The 13,984-nt window shown below is 47.2% G+C and overlaps 1 protein-coding gene across 1 annotated transcript in view; it reads right to left on the bottom strand.

The window, feature by feature from the left end:
• The window catches only part of IQCK (IQ motif containing K), a 95,609-nt gene that overhangs the window by 78,647 nt on the left and 2,978 nt on the right, over window positions 1-13,984 (bottom strand). Inside the window, exon 2 of the mRNA XM_060260500.1 lies at window positions 1,042-1,112. Coding sequence (XP_060116483.1) covers window positions 1,042-1,112 — 71 coding nt within the window. The remainder of the gene's footprint in view (window positions 1-1,041; window positions 1,113-13,984) is intronic.

Here is a 13,984-nt window from a genome sequence, read left to right as displayed (position 1 = left end):
CTGTCTGTATTAATCCTTTTGATCAAGCAGGGATGCTGAAATATGCATGAATACAACAGGTAAGCACTGTACATTTCACTAATGTGCCAATTCATAAAAAATGAAGCTGACAGGTGGAACAGGAAAACACAGCATACTTTTTAATATTAAGAAGGAAGGAAGTGAACTCTATAAGGGTGATTTGGCACTGGATTTGGCAGCTGCAGGGAGCCATGTCTAGATCAGACATGCAACACTGGGAAAAAGCTTAGCTCTTGGCCTGCCCGCCCCATGCGATTACCATAATGAAGACTGGCCCATGCATGTGTGGGGTAGGAAACATTAGCTCTCCAGATGTTTTTTGCCTACAACTCCCATCAGCCCTAGCCATTGGCCATGCTGGCTGGGGCTGATGGGAGTTGTAGGCAAAAAAACATCTGGAGAGTCAACGTTCCCTACCCCTTAGCAGGAAATAGACTGACATACCTCCCTGTCTCTATTGTCCATAGGCGCTTAAAACAACTAGTGCGTGTGGTGTGTGATGCCAGCCGGGGAAAGAATGCTGGGGAGAAAGACACCCTGCCAGCACTGTAGTACCAATCCAGATTGTGCATGCAAGCATATATAAACACACTGCTTTTTTTTTGTAGAAAAAGCCCAGCAAGAGTTCATTTGCATATTAGGCCACACCGCCTGGCCTGGGTCCCAGCATGGCAGGTAGGGCCAGCCGGAGCCCTGGCCACCCCAGCTGGAGCTCTGCTCCTGTGGGCTCCGGCAGAAAAAAAGCCCTGTATAACAGAGCCACACACATAACCAAGGTTGCTGTTAGAGCCAAACTGGAGTTCTAACCATGGGACTCCTGTACTACCTTTAACTGTGGTCTACGGACACGTAGCCTTTCTGGGAGATTTGCAACACATGGAATATTTGACACATGCTGCAAAACATTTGTGCATCATAACCAGCCCTGTCTTGACACCTACTTGAGAAAACATGCTGGACATTTTACACTACTACTTTAACCCAAGGAGTCAAAGGTTTTCCCAGGTGGATGATTTTTACCTGAATGATAAGTGCGGGCTCTTCTTTTTGTTTAATACTGTCAGGATGCTGAGGTTGCTCGGCTTCATATTCTTTTTTTAAAAAGAGAGAAGGGGGAGAACCATCAGATATTTATTGATAACATTGGAGGTCTGAATACCTTTCTCCGTGACATATGGAGACACTGCTTAAGAGTTGCAGAACGCAAGCCCGTAAATGCCAAGGACTTATTTAACAGTTAAAAGTAACACTTCAGAACTCCCATCTTAGAGAAACAGGGTAATAGTTCCTTTTCCCATTCAAAAATTGTGACCAGAAAGGAGCTGAGCAAATGTGGCCTGATAGTTCAGTTAACTGGAACGTTTCCAAGAGTAGAATTGCATGTTGAAGCAGCAAATGAGGACTCACAAATACAGCAAGTGGTGTTGTGGTTGCATTTTTGGTCTAGGCTGGGGAAGACCTGAATTCATGTTCCCACATGCCACGAAAATCTCACTGGGTGATCTTGGGCCAGGCATTCCTTCTCAGTTTAACCTACCTCATTGGGTTGTTGTCAGAATAAAGGGAAGAGGAGAAAGGTATGTTAGCCACCCTGAATTACAAGGAAGAAAGGAGAAATAAAAATGAGATGAATACAATGAACAGTGCTTAACAGTAATGGAGGGGTAGGGTGGGAAATGGGGATATTTGCATGTATTCTTCCAGTAGCTCCTCCATCTGGGCTCTTTCCCTTCTAGCGTGGCTTATTTCCGGTCTCAGAGGCAGCCGAGGGAATGTAACAATGCATGTTGTGTGATACTGAAATGCACGAGCATGGGATTTGCTAGGGAATAATTGCAAAGGAAGGGGAAGTAGCCCTTTCCTGCTCCTGGATCTCTCACACCTCAAAAATATGGTTAGAAACCCTGTGATTTCCTTGTAACTCATAATTTGGGCCTGCATCCCCTCTGATAATAACCAATGTTTTCCCTGAAGGGCCAGACTTGACCTGACATGCAGACAGTACAGCCTCTTCTTAAAAAAAATATATGGTTTGCCTTATTTTGGAAAGAAAAGATTGAAAGACCAAGCTATGAGTTACATGCTTGCTGCTTGGTGGAGATCAAGTCCTATGAGGAAAGGTTGAAGGAGCTGGTTTAACCTGAAGAGGAGACAACTGAGAGGCGATAGGATATGGCCATCTTCAAGTATTCAAAGGGATGTCATACAGAGAGTGGAGGGGAGTTATTTGCCATTGCCCTAGAAGGCTGGACCAGAACCATTGGATTAGGTTCAAATTAAATATGAGCATATGAACATATGAAACTTCCTTCTACTGAATCAGACCCTGAGTCCATCAAAGTCAGTATTGTCTACTCAGACTGGCAGCGGCTCTCCAGCGTCTCAAGCTGAGGTTTTTCATGCCTATTTGCCTGGACCCTTTTTAGTTGGAGATGCTGGTGATTGAACCTGGGACCTTCTGCTTACCAAGCAGATGCTCTACCACTGAGCCACCGTCCCTCCCCCAAATCAAAAGAGTTACTGGCTAAGCCTCAGGAAGAACTTCCTGACAATCAGAGCACTTCCCCAGTGGAACAGGCTTCCTCAGGAGGTGGTGGGATCACCTTCTTTGGAGGTTTTAAAGCAGAGACTAGATGGCCATGACAGCAATGCTGGTTCCGTTAATTTAGGCAGATCATGAAAGGGCAGGAAGGGATAAGCCAGTGCTTGACTCATATTGCCCTTTGTTATACATGCCATCCCATCCTTACGGTGGCAGGTAGAAGGGTCGGGGGGGGGGAAGGGGGGGTGGGCTCCCTCTTGGGTTTCCTGCCCCCCCCAGGGAAAGTGCATGCGCAATACATAGCCTCTCCTTTCCCGGTGTAGTGAACGCCGCGTGGTCACTGTCAGGCTATGCCTGGCAGATGGTCACTGCAATGGCCTCTCCTGGATCACTGCATCCGTGGCAACACCTTCCCGCTGGTCCCCCCCGTTTCTCACTGTTTGCCACGTCATGGTGCAACCGAATGTCCGGCGGTATAACCGGATGGGCAGGCTGGGCTCACCAACCTCGCCAGCCAAGAGAAGGAAAACTCTAACATCAAACCCGGGCAGATAGAGCTCGTTAATGTAACACCTACCACCTGGAGGACTCGCTGCTGGCGTCCCGGCTTACTGGGCCATGGCAGATGTCCCCAAGGTGAAAGGGTGGAGCCAGTACCGTGCACACTGTGCTTCACCTAAAAATTCCTCTGCGCAGGCCTAAAGGGCATATCCACATCCACAACACACCAAGTCCTGCAGCGATAAGCAAGGGGCGAAACAGCAGGTGGAAGATGCCACTGGAAGCCGCAGTCCCGATCCTGCATGTAGACGGTTCAGGGTATTGGTCGCCTGATGCTGACCCGGAGACGAAAGCATTTTTCGGCAGCACCCTGAACGACCAAGCAGCCTTATCTAGGGACAGCACTGCTTGCTCCACATGGAGAGGGGCCTAGAAAAGGTGGCCTAAACAAAGCTCGTCTCCCCCCTCCCACACACAGTTGGCTAGCTGCGGTCAACGGGCATCCTTACTTGCGGTCAAAAAATAAAGATTGAGGAAGAATCGCACTGCTACAGCACCAACCCCAAATCAGAATTTTCCCTGCAGCCACTGTAGCCGGATCTGCCTGTCCCGCACTGGACTTGTCAGCCACCAGCGAGCCTGCAGCAGACGTGGACTATTGCACCCTTCTTAAATCTTCGTTCGCGAAGTCAAGCCGAGAGAGAGAGAAGGGTCAGGTTGAATTACTCACCTCCGTCATTGGTGTTATGTAATGCCAGGTCCATAAATCATAAGACCTCAATCCTTTGGGAGTTCTTGCTTGAGCAGGACGTGGACTGGCTTGCGTGACTGAGACCTGGTGCGAGATGGGGAGACTGTAGCTCTCTCCCAGACGGCTCCCCCAGGATACTCAGTCTTTCATCAATCACGGACTAGCGGGTGGGAAGGAAGGGGTGGCTCTATTCATACAAGAGGCTTAGTCCTCCCAGGCTCTCCCGGCCCCAGAGATTAATGGTATTGAATGTGCCGGTCCGGTGTGGGATGTTGGGGAGAGGTTGGCGATCTGGCTGGTGTACCGTTCGCCTAACCGTCCCTGATGGAGGCCGTAACAGGCTGGGCATTGGAGTACCCAAGGCTTTTGATCCTGGGTGACTTCAATGTCCATGCCGATTACACGACCTCAAGTCAGGCAATGGACCTAGTGTCATCCATGGCGACACTGGGACTCTCCTAACTTGTTACAATGCCCACTCACCAGGCGGGGCACATGCTAGATTTGATCTTTGCAGCGGGAGTTTTAGTGGACAGTATTATTGCTGAAGCAGTGCCATGGTCAGACCACTAAGCCCTCAAGACTTGTATGGATGTCCCACCCCAAGCTCATTTAGGCGGTGAGCACATTTTAGGAAAAATCGCACTGCTACAGCACCAACCCCAAATCAGACTTTTCCCTGCAGCCACTGTGGCCGGATCTGCCTGTCCTGCATTGGTCTTGTCAGCCACCAGTGAGCCTGCAGCAGACGTGGACTACTGCACCCTTCTTAAATCTTCGTTCGTGAAGTCAAGCCGAGAGAGAGAGAGAGAGACATTTTAGCTCTCCCGCAGAGCCAAATGGACCCGGAAAGGTTCCAAATGGCTCTACGGGATTCCTGGGCCCCTGGCGATTCCCTAGATGACCTGATTGAGTCCTGGCATGACAGACTCTCCAGAGCCGTCGATGAGATCGCACCTCTGTACCCTCGGTCTAAGCTAGTACCATGGTACAATCTGGAGTTGCGGCAAATGAAACGAGGACTCAGACGGCTAGAGAGGCAATGGTGGTGTACTCGAGACGAAGTGACTAGAACATCTTATAGAAAGTTTATGAGGTCCTATGAGATGGCAGTCAAAGCCACAAAGAAAACTTACTTTATGGCCAAGACTGCGTTTGCAATTTTGCGCCGGCACAATTGTTTAACACAATTCGGACTCTTACAACACTGCCACAAGGCAGGCCAAATTCTAGGGAATTGGAGATCGGCTGTGAGGCTTTTGCAAACTTTTTTGCAGATAAGATCTCGTCGCTCCACCACGACCTCCCCGCCACATTGGAGACAGTATGTGAACTCGAGGCCCCTTGCCTGTCTTCTGGTTCTGTTCTGGACCGCTTCAATACACTCAGCCTAGAGGAAGTTGACAGGATCCTCTCTACTGTACGCCCAACAACTTCTGATCTGGACCCTTGCCCCTCCTGGCTAATTAAAGCTTGCCAGAGGGAGCTCAGATATCCTATACGGGATATCGTATATAGATCCCTTGCGGAAGGGCGTTTTCCAACACCTCTTAAAGAGGCTGTTGTCCACCCACTCCTGAAAAAATCCAACATTAGACCCAGCCAAATTGGCACATTACTGGCCGGTCTCGAATTTACCCTTTTGGGGTAAAATTATTGAGAGGGCAGTAGCGCTACAGTTACAGAGCTTTCTGGATGACGCTTCTGTCCTAGACCCTCACCAGTCCGGCTTCCGCCCAGGTCACAGGACGGAGACAGTGCTGGTCGCCCTGGTGGATGATCTCCAGTGGCATCTGGATCGAGGCGGCTCGGCGGTACTGATGTTGTTGGACCTATCGGCAACGTTCGATACAGTCGACCATCGGTTGCTGACCTGCCATCTCGCCGACGCAGGGATTCAGGGGTTGGCCTTGCAATGGCTTTCTTCCTTCCTTGATGGTCGGGGACAAAGGGTGGCGATTGAGGGTGAACGGTCCTGGAGGCACGTGCTTGACTGCGGGATGCCTCAGGGGGCGGTGCTCTCCCCGATGTTGTTCAACATCTACATGCGCCCCCTTGCCCAGATTGCCCGGAGGTATGGGTTGGCTTGTCACCAGTACACTGATGACACCCAGCTCTATCTACTGATGGACAGCCGGCCTGACTGTGTCCCAGTAAATTTGGACCTGGCGCTACAAGCCATGGCTGGATGGCTTAGGCTGAGTAGGTTGAAGCTCAATCCAGTGAAGACAGAGGTCCTTTGCTTGAGTCGTGGTGGTCTGGGAAGGGAAATTCCCCTACCAGCGTTTGACGGTGTGCCACTGGCAATGGCGCACAAGGTCAAGAGCTTGGGGGTGCTACTGGAGCCTGCCTTGACAATGGAAGCCCAGATAGCAGCCACTGCTAAATCCGTGTTTTTCCATCTTAGGCGGGCAAGGCAGTTGGTCCCCTTCCTGGAGCATGGCGACCTGGCAACAGTGATCCATGCAACCGTCACTTCGAGGCTGGAGTACTGTAATGCCCTCTACATGGGGCTCCCCTTGTGCCGAACCCAGAAGCTGCAGCTAGTGCAGAACACGGCTGCCCAGGTGGGAGCACATTCAGCCGGGACTGTGGGAACTGCCCTTGCTGCCAATAGTATACCGGATTCGTTACAAGGTGCTGGTTATTACCTGTAAAGCCCTATATGGCCTAGGACCTGCCTTAGGGACCGTCTCTCCCCACATGTTCCCCAGAGAGTACTCAGATCGGGATCACAAAATCTATTAGTAATACTCGGGCCGAAGGAGGCCCAATTGAAATCAACCAGAGACAGGGCCTTCTCAATTGTAGCCCTCTGCTGGTGGAACCAACTCCCAGATGAAGTGAGGGCCTTGCAGAACCTTGTGCAGTTCCGCAGGGCCTGCAAGACTGTCCTCTTCCGGCTGGCATTCAATTGACTCGGCACCGGTATTTAAGAGAAGTGGAAGAAGGCTGTCGCCACCAAAATAGCACCAGCTCAATATTCTGTTTTATTCTGTTTTAACTGTTTTAATCATTGTATATCTGTTTTATTATTGAATGTGTAATTTTAATACTCATTAATTTAATTGTTTGTGGGATTTTATGTTGTGAGCCGCCCTGAGCCTGCTTCGGCAGGGTGGGCAGGATATAAATAAAGTAAAATAAAATAAAATAAAATAAAATGCCCAGGGTAATGCCAATTGCCACTTTGGTGTCAGGAAAGAATTTTCCTCCAGGCCAGATTGGCCCAGAGATCCTGGAGATTTTTTAATCTTTTTCTGAGCACAGAAAAGGGGTCACTGGGGAAACTGGGGTTAGCTGTGAATTTCCTGCATTGGACTAGATGACCCTTGGGATCCCTTCCAGCTCTATGTTTCTATGCAACTTGTTGTGAAATTGTTGCTATCATTTTAGAAAGAATCATAAGAAGATCTAAGTATGTCAGGTCAAACTATGCTTCCTCGGATCTTTCCCTGACTTTTGGCATTAGTTGCCAGGAACAGACATAAAACAAGTCTAGAAGGCAGCACAACTGATGTATGCAAATTAGTCTGCCTAGTTTTGGAAAGCTGGGATGCTGCAATTCTCACTGATGGCAAGGACAGAAATCTGACATTTAAAAAAGTCAACCTTTCCACTTGGTCTATGATAGCCCCCAGCAACTCTTAAAGAGCGCTCTGCAGAACCGGTTTTGTGGAGCAAGGTGCCTCTGAAAAAGTTTTGATGCGGGAAAACAGCCCTTTGTCAAATGCTGGTAGACTGATCATCTTTCAAACAACTGAACAAGAGTTTCCCAAATAACCCCAATGGCCATATTGGATTTATATCCCATCCTTCACTCTGAATCTCAGTCTCAGAGCGGTTTACAATCTCCTTTACCTTCCTCCTCCACAACAGACACCCTGTGAGGTGGGTGAGGCTGAGAGGGCTCTCACAGCAGCTGCTCTTTCAAGGACAACTCCTACAAGAGCTATGGCTGACCCAAGGCCATTCCAGCAGCTGTAAGTGGAGGAGTGGGGTATCAAATCCGGTTCTCCTGGATAAGAGTCCGGACACTTAACCACTACACCAAATACAGCAGGGGTGGCCAATGGTAGCTCTCCAGATGATTTTTGCCTACAACTCCCATCAGCCAGCGGGCTGAAGCTGAATCCGGCGAAGACAGAGGTCCTTTGCTTGGGTCGTTGTGGCCCGGGAAGGGAAATCCCCCTGCCAGTTTTTGACGGCGCGCCGTTGATAGCGGCGAGCAGGGTCAAAAGTTTGGGGGTACTATTGGAGCCTTCACTGACAATGGAGGCTCAGATAGCAGCCACTGCCAAGTCCGCATTCTTTCATCTTAGGCGGGCGAAGCAGCTGGTCCCCTTCCTGGAACGCGACGACCTAGCAACAGTGATTCATGCTACGGTCACCTTGAGGTTGGACTACTGTAATGCCCTCTACATGGGGCTACCCTTGTGTTGGACCCGGAAATTGCAGTTGGTGCAGAATGCCGCTGCCCGGCTGCTATTAGGGCTCCCAAGATGGGAGCACATTCGGTCGGGGCTTTGGGATCTGCACTGGCTGCCAATAACATTCCGAGTCCAGTACAAGGTATTGGTCATTACCTTTAAAGCCCTATATGGCCTAGGACCTGCCTACCTTAGGGACCGTCTCTCCCCACACGTTCCCCAGAGAGTACTACAATCGGGTTCACAAAACCTGTTAGTAATCCCCGGGCCAAAGGAGGCCCGCCTGAAATCCACCAGGGATCGGGCCTTCTCGGTAACGGCGCCTTACTGGTGGAACCAGCTGCCGGAAGAGGTGCGGGCCCTGCGGGACCTAGGGCAGTTCCGCAGGGCCTGTAAGACAGTCCTCTTCCGGCAGGCCTATAACAACTAACTGACAATGAGAATATCTTCTGGATGGAGCTAAAAATGCATTTATGGACCGCTGCTTTTTATTCTTATTTTTATGTCTTATTAATTATGGTTTTAACTTTGTTATGTAAATGTTTTTAAGCTGAATTATGTGAACTAAAATGTTGTAAGCCGCCCTGAGCCACTTTGGTGGGAAGGGCGGGATATAAGCCTAATTATAAATAAATAAATTGGCCATGCTGGCTTGGGCTGATGGGAGTTGTAGGCAAAAAACATCTGGAGAGCTACTGTTGGCCACCCCTGAAATACAGGATAATATCCTTCCCCAAATAAAATCAGTGATAAAGAGCAACACTATGACAGTTAAATAAGTAGCATGATCAAATACTGTCCTGACCTGGATGGCCCAGGTTAGCCTGATCTCATCAGATCTTGGAAGCTAAGCAGAACTGGCCCAGGAAGGGACCACCAAGAAGTTCCAGGGTCATTATGCTGAGGAAGACAATGGCAAACCATCTCTGTTACTTTTATCTCGAAAACCCTCTGGGGTCACCATGAGTCAGCCGCAACTTGATGGCTCTGCCAACCAGCTGACTCCTTTAAGCAGTTTCTTGTTTAATTCAAATGATGATTCAGGCTGAGGCCTAGAAAAAGTGAAACTTTTGTTTTTCGAAAATATAATGCAAACTGCTTGTTGCTTCAAAGACTCAGATGAGGGAGATGGGAGGTATCCCAGGTGCCAATTACACAGCTTCAAGGACAAGAATTTAGGAGGGTTAGCACCTGAGATCATGGGTGGGAGAACTGTTTAGTGAACCTAACACAGCTGCGGGGTGTTTGGGTTAACTGGCAGACCCATCTGATTGGTTAGCAACATTGGACAAATAATATCATTTGCTGAACTTTTGATTGGTTAATTAGAATCAGGCCAACACAGGACATTTAGGAAAGATCTTTCATTCTGATGTTGCCCTAGGCCTGGAATATATCTGACTTTGGGACACTTCTTGTTTTGTGTGGGTTTTACTGACCAGAAACCTTATCTTGGACTTCTTGGTAACACCTGGATCCTGAACTGATGCTTGTAAATATGTCAAGTTTATACTTATAGCTTTGTTATTTTTTATCTTCCCTGTTCACTGCTCTATTATTATTTCTGCACAATTTTAAAACAAATTGCTTTACTTATATTTTGTAGAATTCTTGAGTTCAGGAGCCCTCACTGGCTACAGCTACCCGATTGTTTTGTGAAATTTGCCTAGTAAATGTCCTGCCTTGCAAGAGTGACTTTCTTGATCTTCGTCCTGGGAGGGCTGGAGGCCTTGGCCTCTGGCTGTCTGGCTAGTGGAAAGGGGCTGGTAGCAGCATTACTCTCGAGTGGGAGGACTCACACTTCAGCCCTTGCGGTTTTGTCTTGCTTGACCTGCCTACTTCCAAGGGAACCTGCTTTGCGGTCCCTTGATACTTTCTACTACCGCCAGGATCAAATTCAGCATCCTACAATAAAACTAAGATGTTTCCGTATCAAATCAAAAGTCAGACAGAGAAGGTGTATCTAACACTTCCACTAAGAGCAGGCACATAGGAGGAACTATACATTTCCTGGGGCCGATCTCCAAAGCTTTAAGAAAACTGCTGCCAAGTCCTTACAGATCTTTCCTCACACAAAACGGGAATCTAAATGGTAGCCTAAGTTGAAAAAGCTGATGTGGGCTCTTTAAGCTTTCTTTTCTTAGGAATGAAAAAAACAGGAAATATATTGGGAGGGAGGTTGCCTTATTAATTAAACTCACATTACAATAACCATAATCTCTGAGCTTTTACCGCTTTATGAGACAATAATCTAATTTCCTCACCATGAGAATTCACTAGGCTGGATTCATGTGGGAATTGGATTAGTGCCTCATAAAAGTGGAGGCAATGATATTATCACTTAATTTAGTATGTAACAAATTGGATGCTCTCCTTCTAGCTGCCCAAGCCCAATGCAAGTCTGCTTTTGCCTGGGGTGCCCCTGAAGACAAATGAAACAAAAAGGAAATATACAATTTCATATAGATGAAACTGGGCATTCCATCCTGTATCCCTCAGGGCCATTAGCTGGCCTGGATTTCCAAATTCCATTTAAACCAAACTAGCTGGGAGTTCCATAGTCATACCTGCCATATGGGTTTTCGGATTAGGGCAGGAGGACAGTAACAATTTAGTTCTTTCTTGATATGAATATTAGATCCAGGAGGGCAGTTGTGTTGGTCTGAATCAGCTGAATCCATTTTGAGTCCAGTTGCACCTTTAAAAATTTGTTCAAGATATGAGCTTTTGCATGCAGGCACGTTTCCACAGATAGGTAGTAAAAGGCAGGCCTCGGATTCAGTGGGAGCTCACAGGAGCGCAGTTCCTGAACCATTCTGAGAGTTCCTCCTCCTCCTCCTTCTGAGAGTTCCACCTCCTTGTCCCATTGAATAGTAGGTGCAATCCCTGGATGAGCTCCACCCCTAGTTAAAGGGCTTTTTTTCTGGAAAAAGAGGTGCCAGAACTCTCAAGAGGGAAATGAAGGAGAAGCATATGAGGTGCTCCTCATGAACTTTAATTTTTTTAAAAAGAATTTTGTTTCCACAAAGATGTTCTAGAACTCTGTTCTGCTACATTCCTCCAGGAAAAAAAGCCCTGGGTAGTTAGAAAACAAAAGCACAGTATCTGAGGAAGTGGGCCTGCACATGAAAGCTCATATCCTGGGTGAATAATATTGCGGAAATGCTACTTGCCTGGCTCTACAGAACCTTTTCAAGCCAGGACAATGCTCCAGTGTACATGATTTTCCATCTCACATTTTATCTTTACAACAACCCTTTCAGGTAGGTTAAACCAAGAGCCATCCAGAGCTCTTATCTGGCCCTTGAGCACTTGTGCAACAGAGAGAAGGCAGGAGGCTGCTGGGGAGGGAGGGTGAGCAGGCTCATGTGGTGAGGCGTGTGGGGCTGAAGGTGACAAGAAAGAGAAAGGAAATGGCTAGAGGGCAGAGCTAAGAATATAGAGTGAAAGACTGGAGGCAAAAGCAGAAAAAGAAGAGGCATGGTGTTTTTTCCCCTGACCGCAGCTCAGTGAGGATTGGCAAACCCACTACATGGGGGTAGAGCCAAGCGGCTGGCACTGCTACTGCCAAATGGCGACCGTGAGAGGGGTTGGAAGGAGAGAGCATGTGGAGAAGTGGTTTGCGAACAAAACCAGTTTGGTGTAGTGGTTACGCGTTCGGACTCTTATCTGAGAGAACCTGGTTTGATTCCCCACTCCTCCACTTGCAGCTGCTAGAATGGCCTTGTGTTAGCCATAGCTATCGCAGGAGTTGTCCTTGAAAGAGCAGTTGCTGTGAGAGCCCTCTCAGCCCCACCTACCTCACAGGGTGTGTGTTGTGGGGGGAGAAGATCTAGGAGAGTGTAAGCTGCTCCGAGTCTCAGATTCAGAGAGAAGGGCAGGGTATAAATCTGCAGTCTTCTTCTTCTTCTTCAAAAGGACTGGGCCAGCATGTGAACTGGGAGGCAACTGCCTAGGTCATCTATATCAGCAGGGGCTAGTAGGACCACCTCACAGTGTTGGTGCTGGTGGTGGGGATGGGGTAGTGGAGGAGGAAGTCTGTGTGCCTCCTTGAGATCCTCAGAGGTAGGATGGGGGAAGTGCGGAAACAAAGCGAGAGACAGACTGAAGCCCTGCTCAGCTGCTGAGGTTGGGCATATGGGTGGGGTGCTGAAAAACCACCTTATTTACTTGCAAGGAAGATGACTCATCTCCTAAAAGTGATGTATATGCAAAAATAACTAATTGTATGGAAATGTAATACCCCTTTACCAGTTCAGTTACCTTTATTGGCATTAAAGGAAAGAGGGAAAAAAGAGATGTACACACATATGCATACAAATAGATAAAACATGCCAACATGAGCCAAGAACGTTCTAAAAGGGTCTAAAATCCATACAAAAATGTCAAAAATCAATCTAATACAAATTTAAATTATCTTTTTATGGTATCTCTTGGGGGGGAGAAACTAGTCTTGTATATGATTACATACAAATTTGGGGGACTTTTGTGGGTTCCCCAGTAAATAACTGCTTTCACTCCTAGGAATCAACTGCTTTTGTTTGTGTCTTTAGTAAAAATAATATCATTAATTGGTTCAAGAGGGTAGCTGTGCTGGTCTGAAGCAACAGAACAAAGCTTGAGTCCATTGTCACCTTTAAGACCAACAAAGCTTAATTCTAGGTGTAAGTGTTCGTACCTGATGAAGTGTGCATGCACACAAAAGCTTGTATCTAAAGTTAAACTTTATTGGTCTTAAAGGTGCCACTGGACTCAAAATTTGCTCTATCATTAATTGGGTCTGCCTATGTCCTTTATAAAGTTTATATCTTTGGTGCCTGACATTACATTTTACAGCACACATGGCCCTACCAAAGTAAAATCTATGTCAGATCCAGCCCTCATTACAAATGAGTTTGACACCTCTGGGTTAGACTGACAGAAAGTCACCCAGAGAGCGTCATGACAGATCAGGGGTTCGAATGTCAAGTCTCCTAGATCCTAGACCAGCATTCTTATCAATCAATCAATCAATCAATCAATCAATCAATTTATTTATATCCCGCCCTCCCCGCCGAAGCAGGCTCAGGGCGGCTAGCAACATCAAATCAAATACAGTAAATTATACAATAAATATTTAAAAGCAATAGGTATCACTACACCACAATGACATAATTATCTATAAAAGCCAACACTAGAATAAAAATATGTCTATTTTATGGTGCCACAGGACTCCCATTTATTTTGGCTGCAACAGACCAACACAGTCACTCCTCCAGAATTATGAGCACAGCCCATCTTTGCAATGCATTCAGTCTCAAAGCAAGAGCCAGGACCCTTCTGTTGCTTATGGCTCTCTTGCAGGTGGGTCACAAGGCCAGAAGGGGGGGAGGTTGGAGGAACAGGGGGAGTTGGGAGAAGCAGCTCTGGGAGACTGAATAGCAAGTTTGAGTTTGCTTCTGTAAAATACAAAACATTCTGGAAATGTACATGTTGCTCCATAATCAGATATATAAAATTTGCTGAAGTTTAAAGCCATAAGGATTTTTTTCTGCCCCCCCCCCCTCCATAAAACCCCCAAATTACATTGGGAAAACCAACTGAAACCAATAATTGCTTTCTTTAAAAAACCAAACATATTACTGCTGTAACATAATAAAAATGCATTATTTATAACAGTGCAATCCTCTGCAGCTATGCCACTGAAATCAGTAGGTTTATACTAAAGTAACAGCATAAGTGCGCTGTTAGCATATAAAA

Source organism: Heteronotia binoei, chromosome 20 (assembly GCF_032191835.1).
Source record: "Heteronotia binoei isolate CCM8104 ecotype False Entrance Well chromosome 20, APGP_CSIRO_Hbin_v1, whole genome shotgun sequence".
In the NCBI taxonomy this organism is placed as follows: Eukaryota; Metazoa; Chordata; class Lepidosauria; order Squamata; family Gekkonidae; genus Heteronotia; species Heteronotia binoei.
This window is presented reverse-complemented; position numbering and strand designations above follow the sequence as displayed.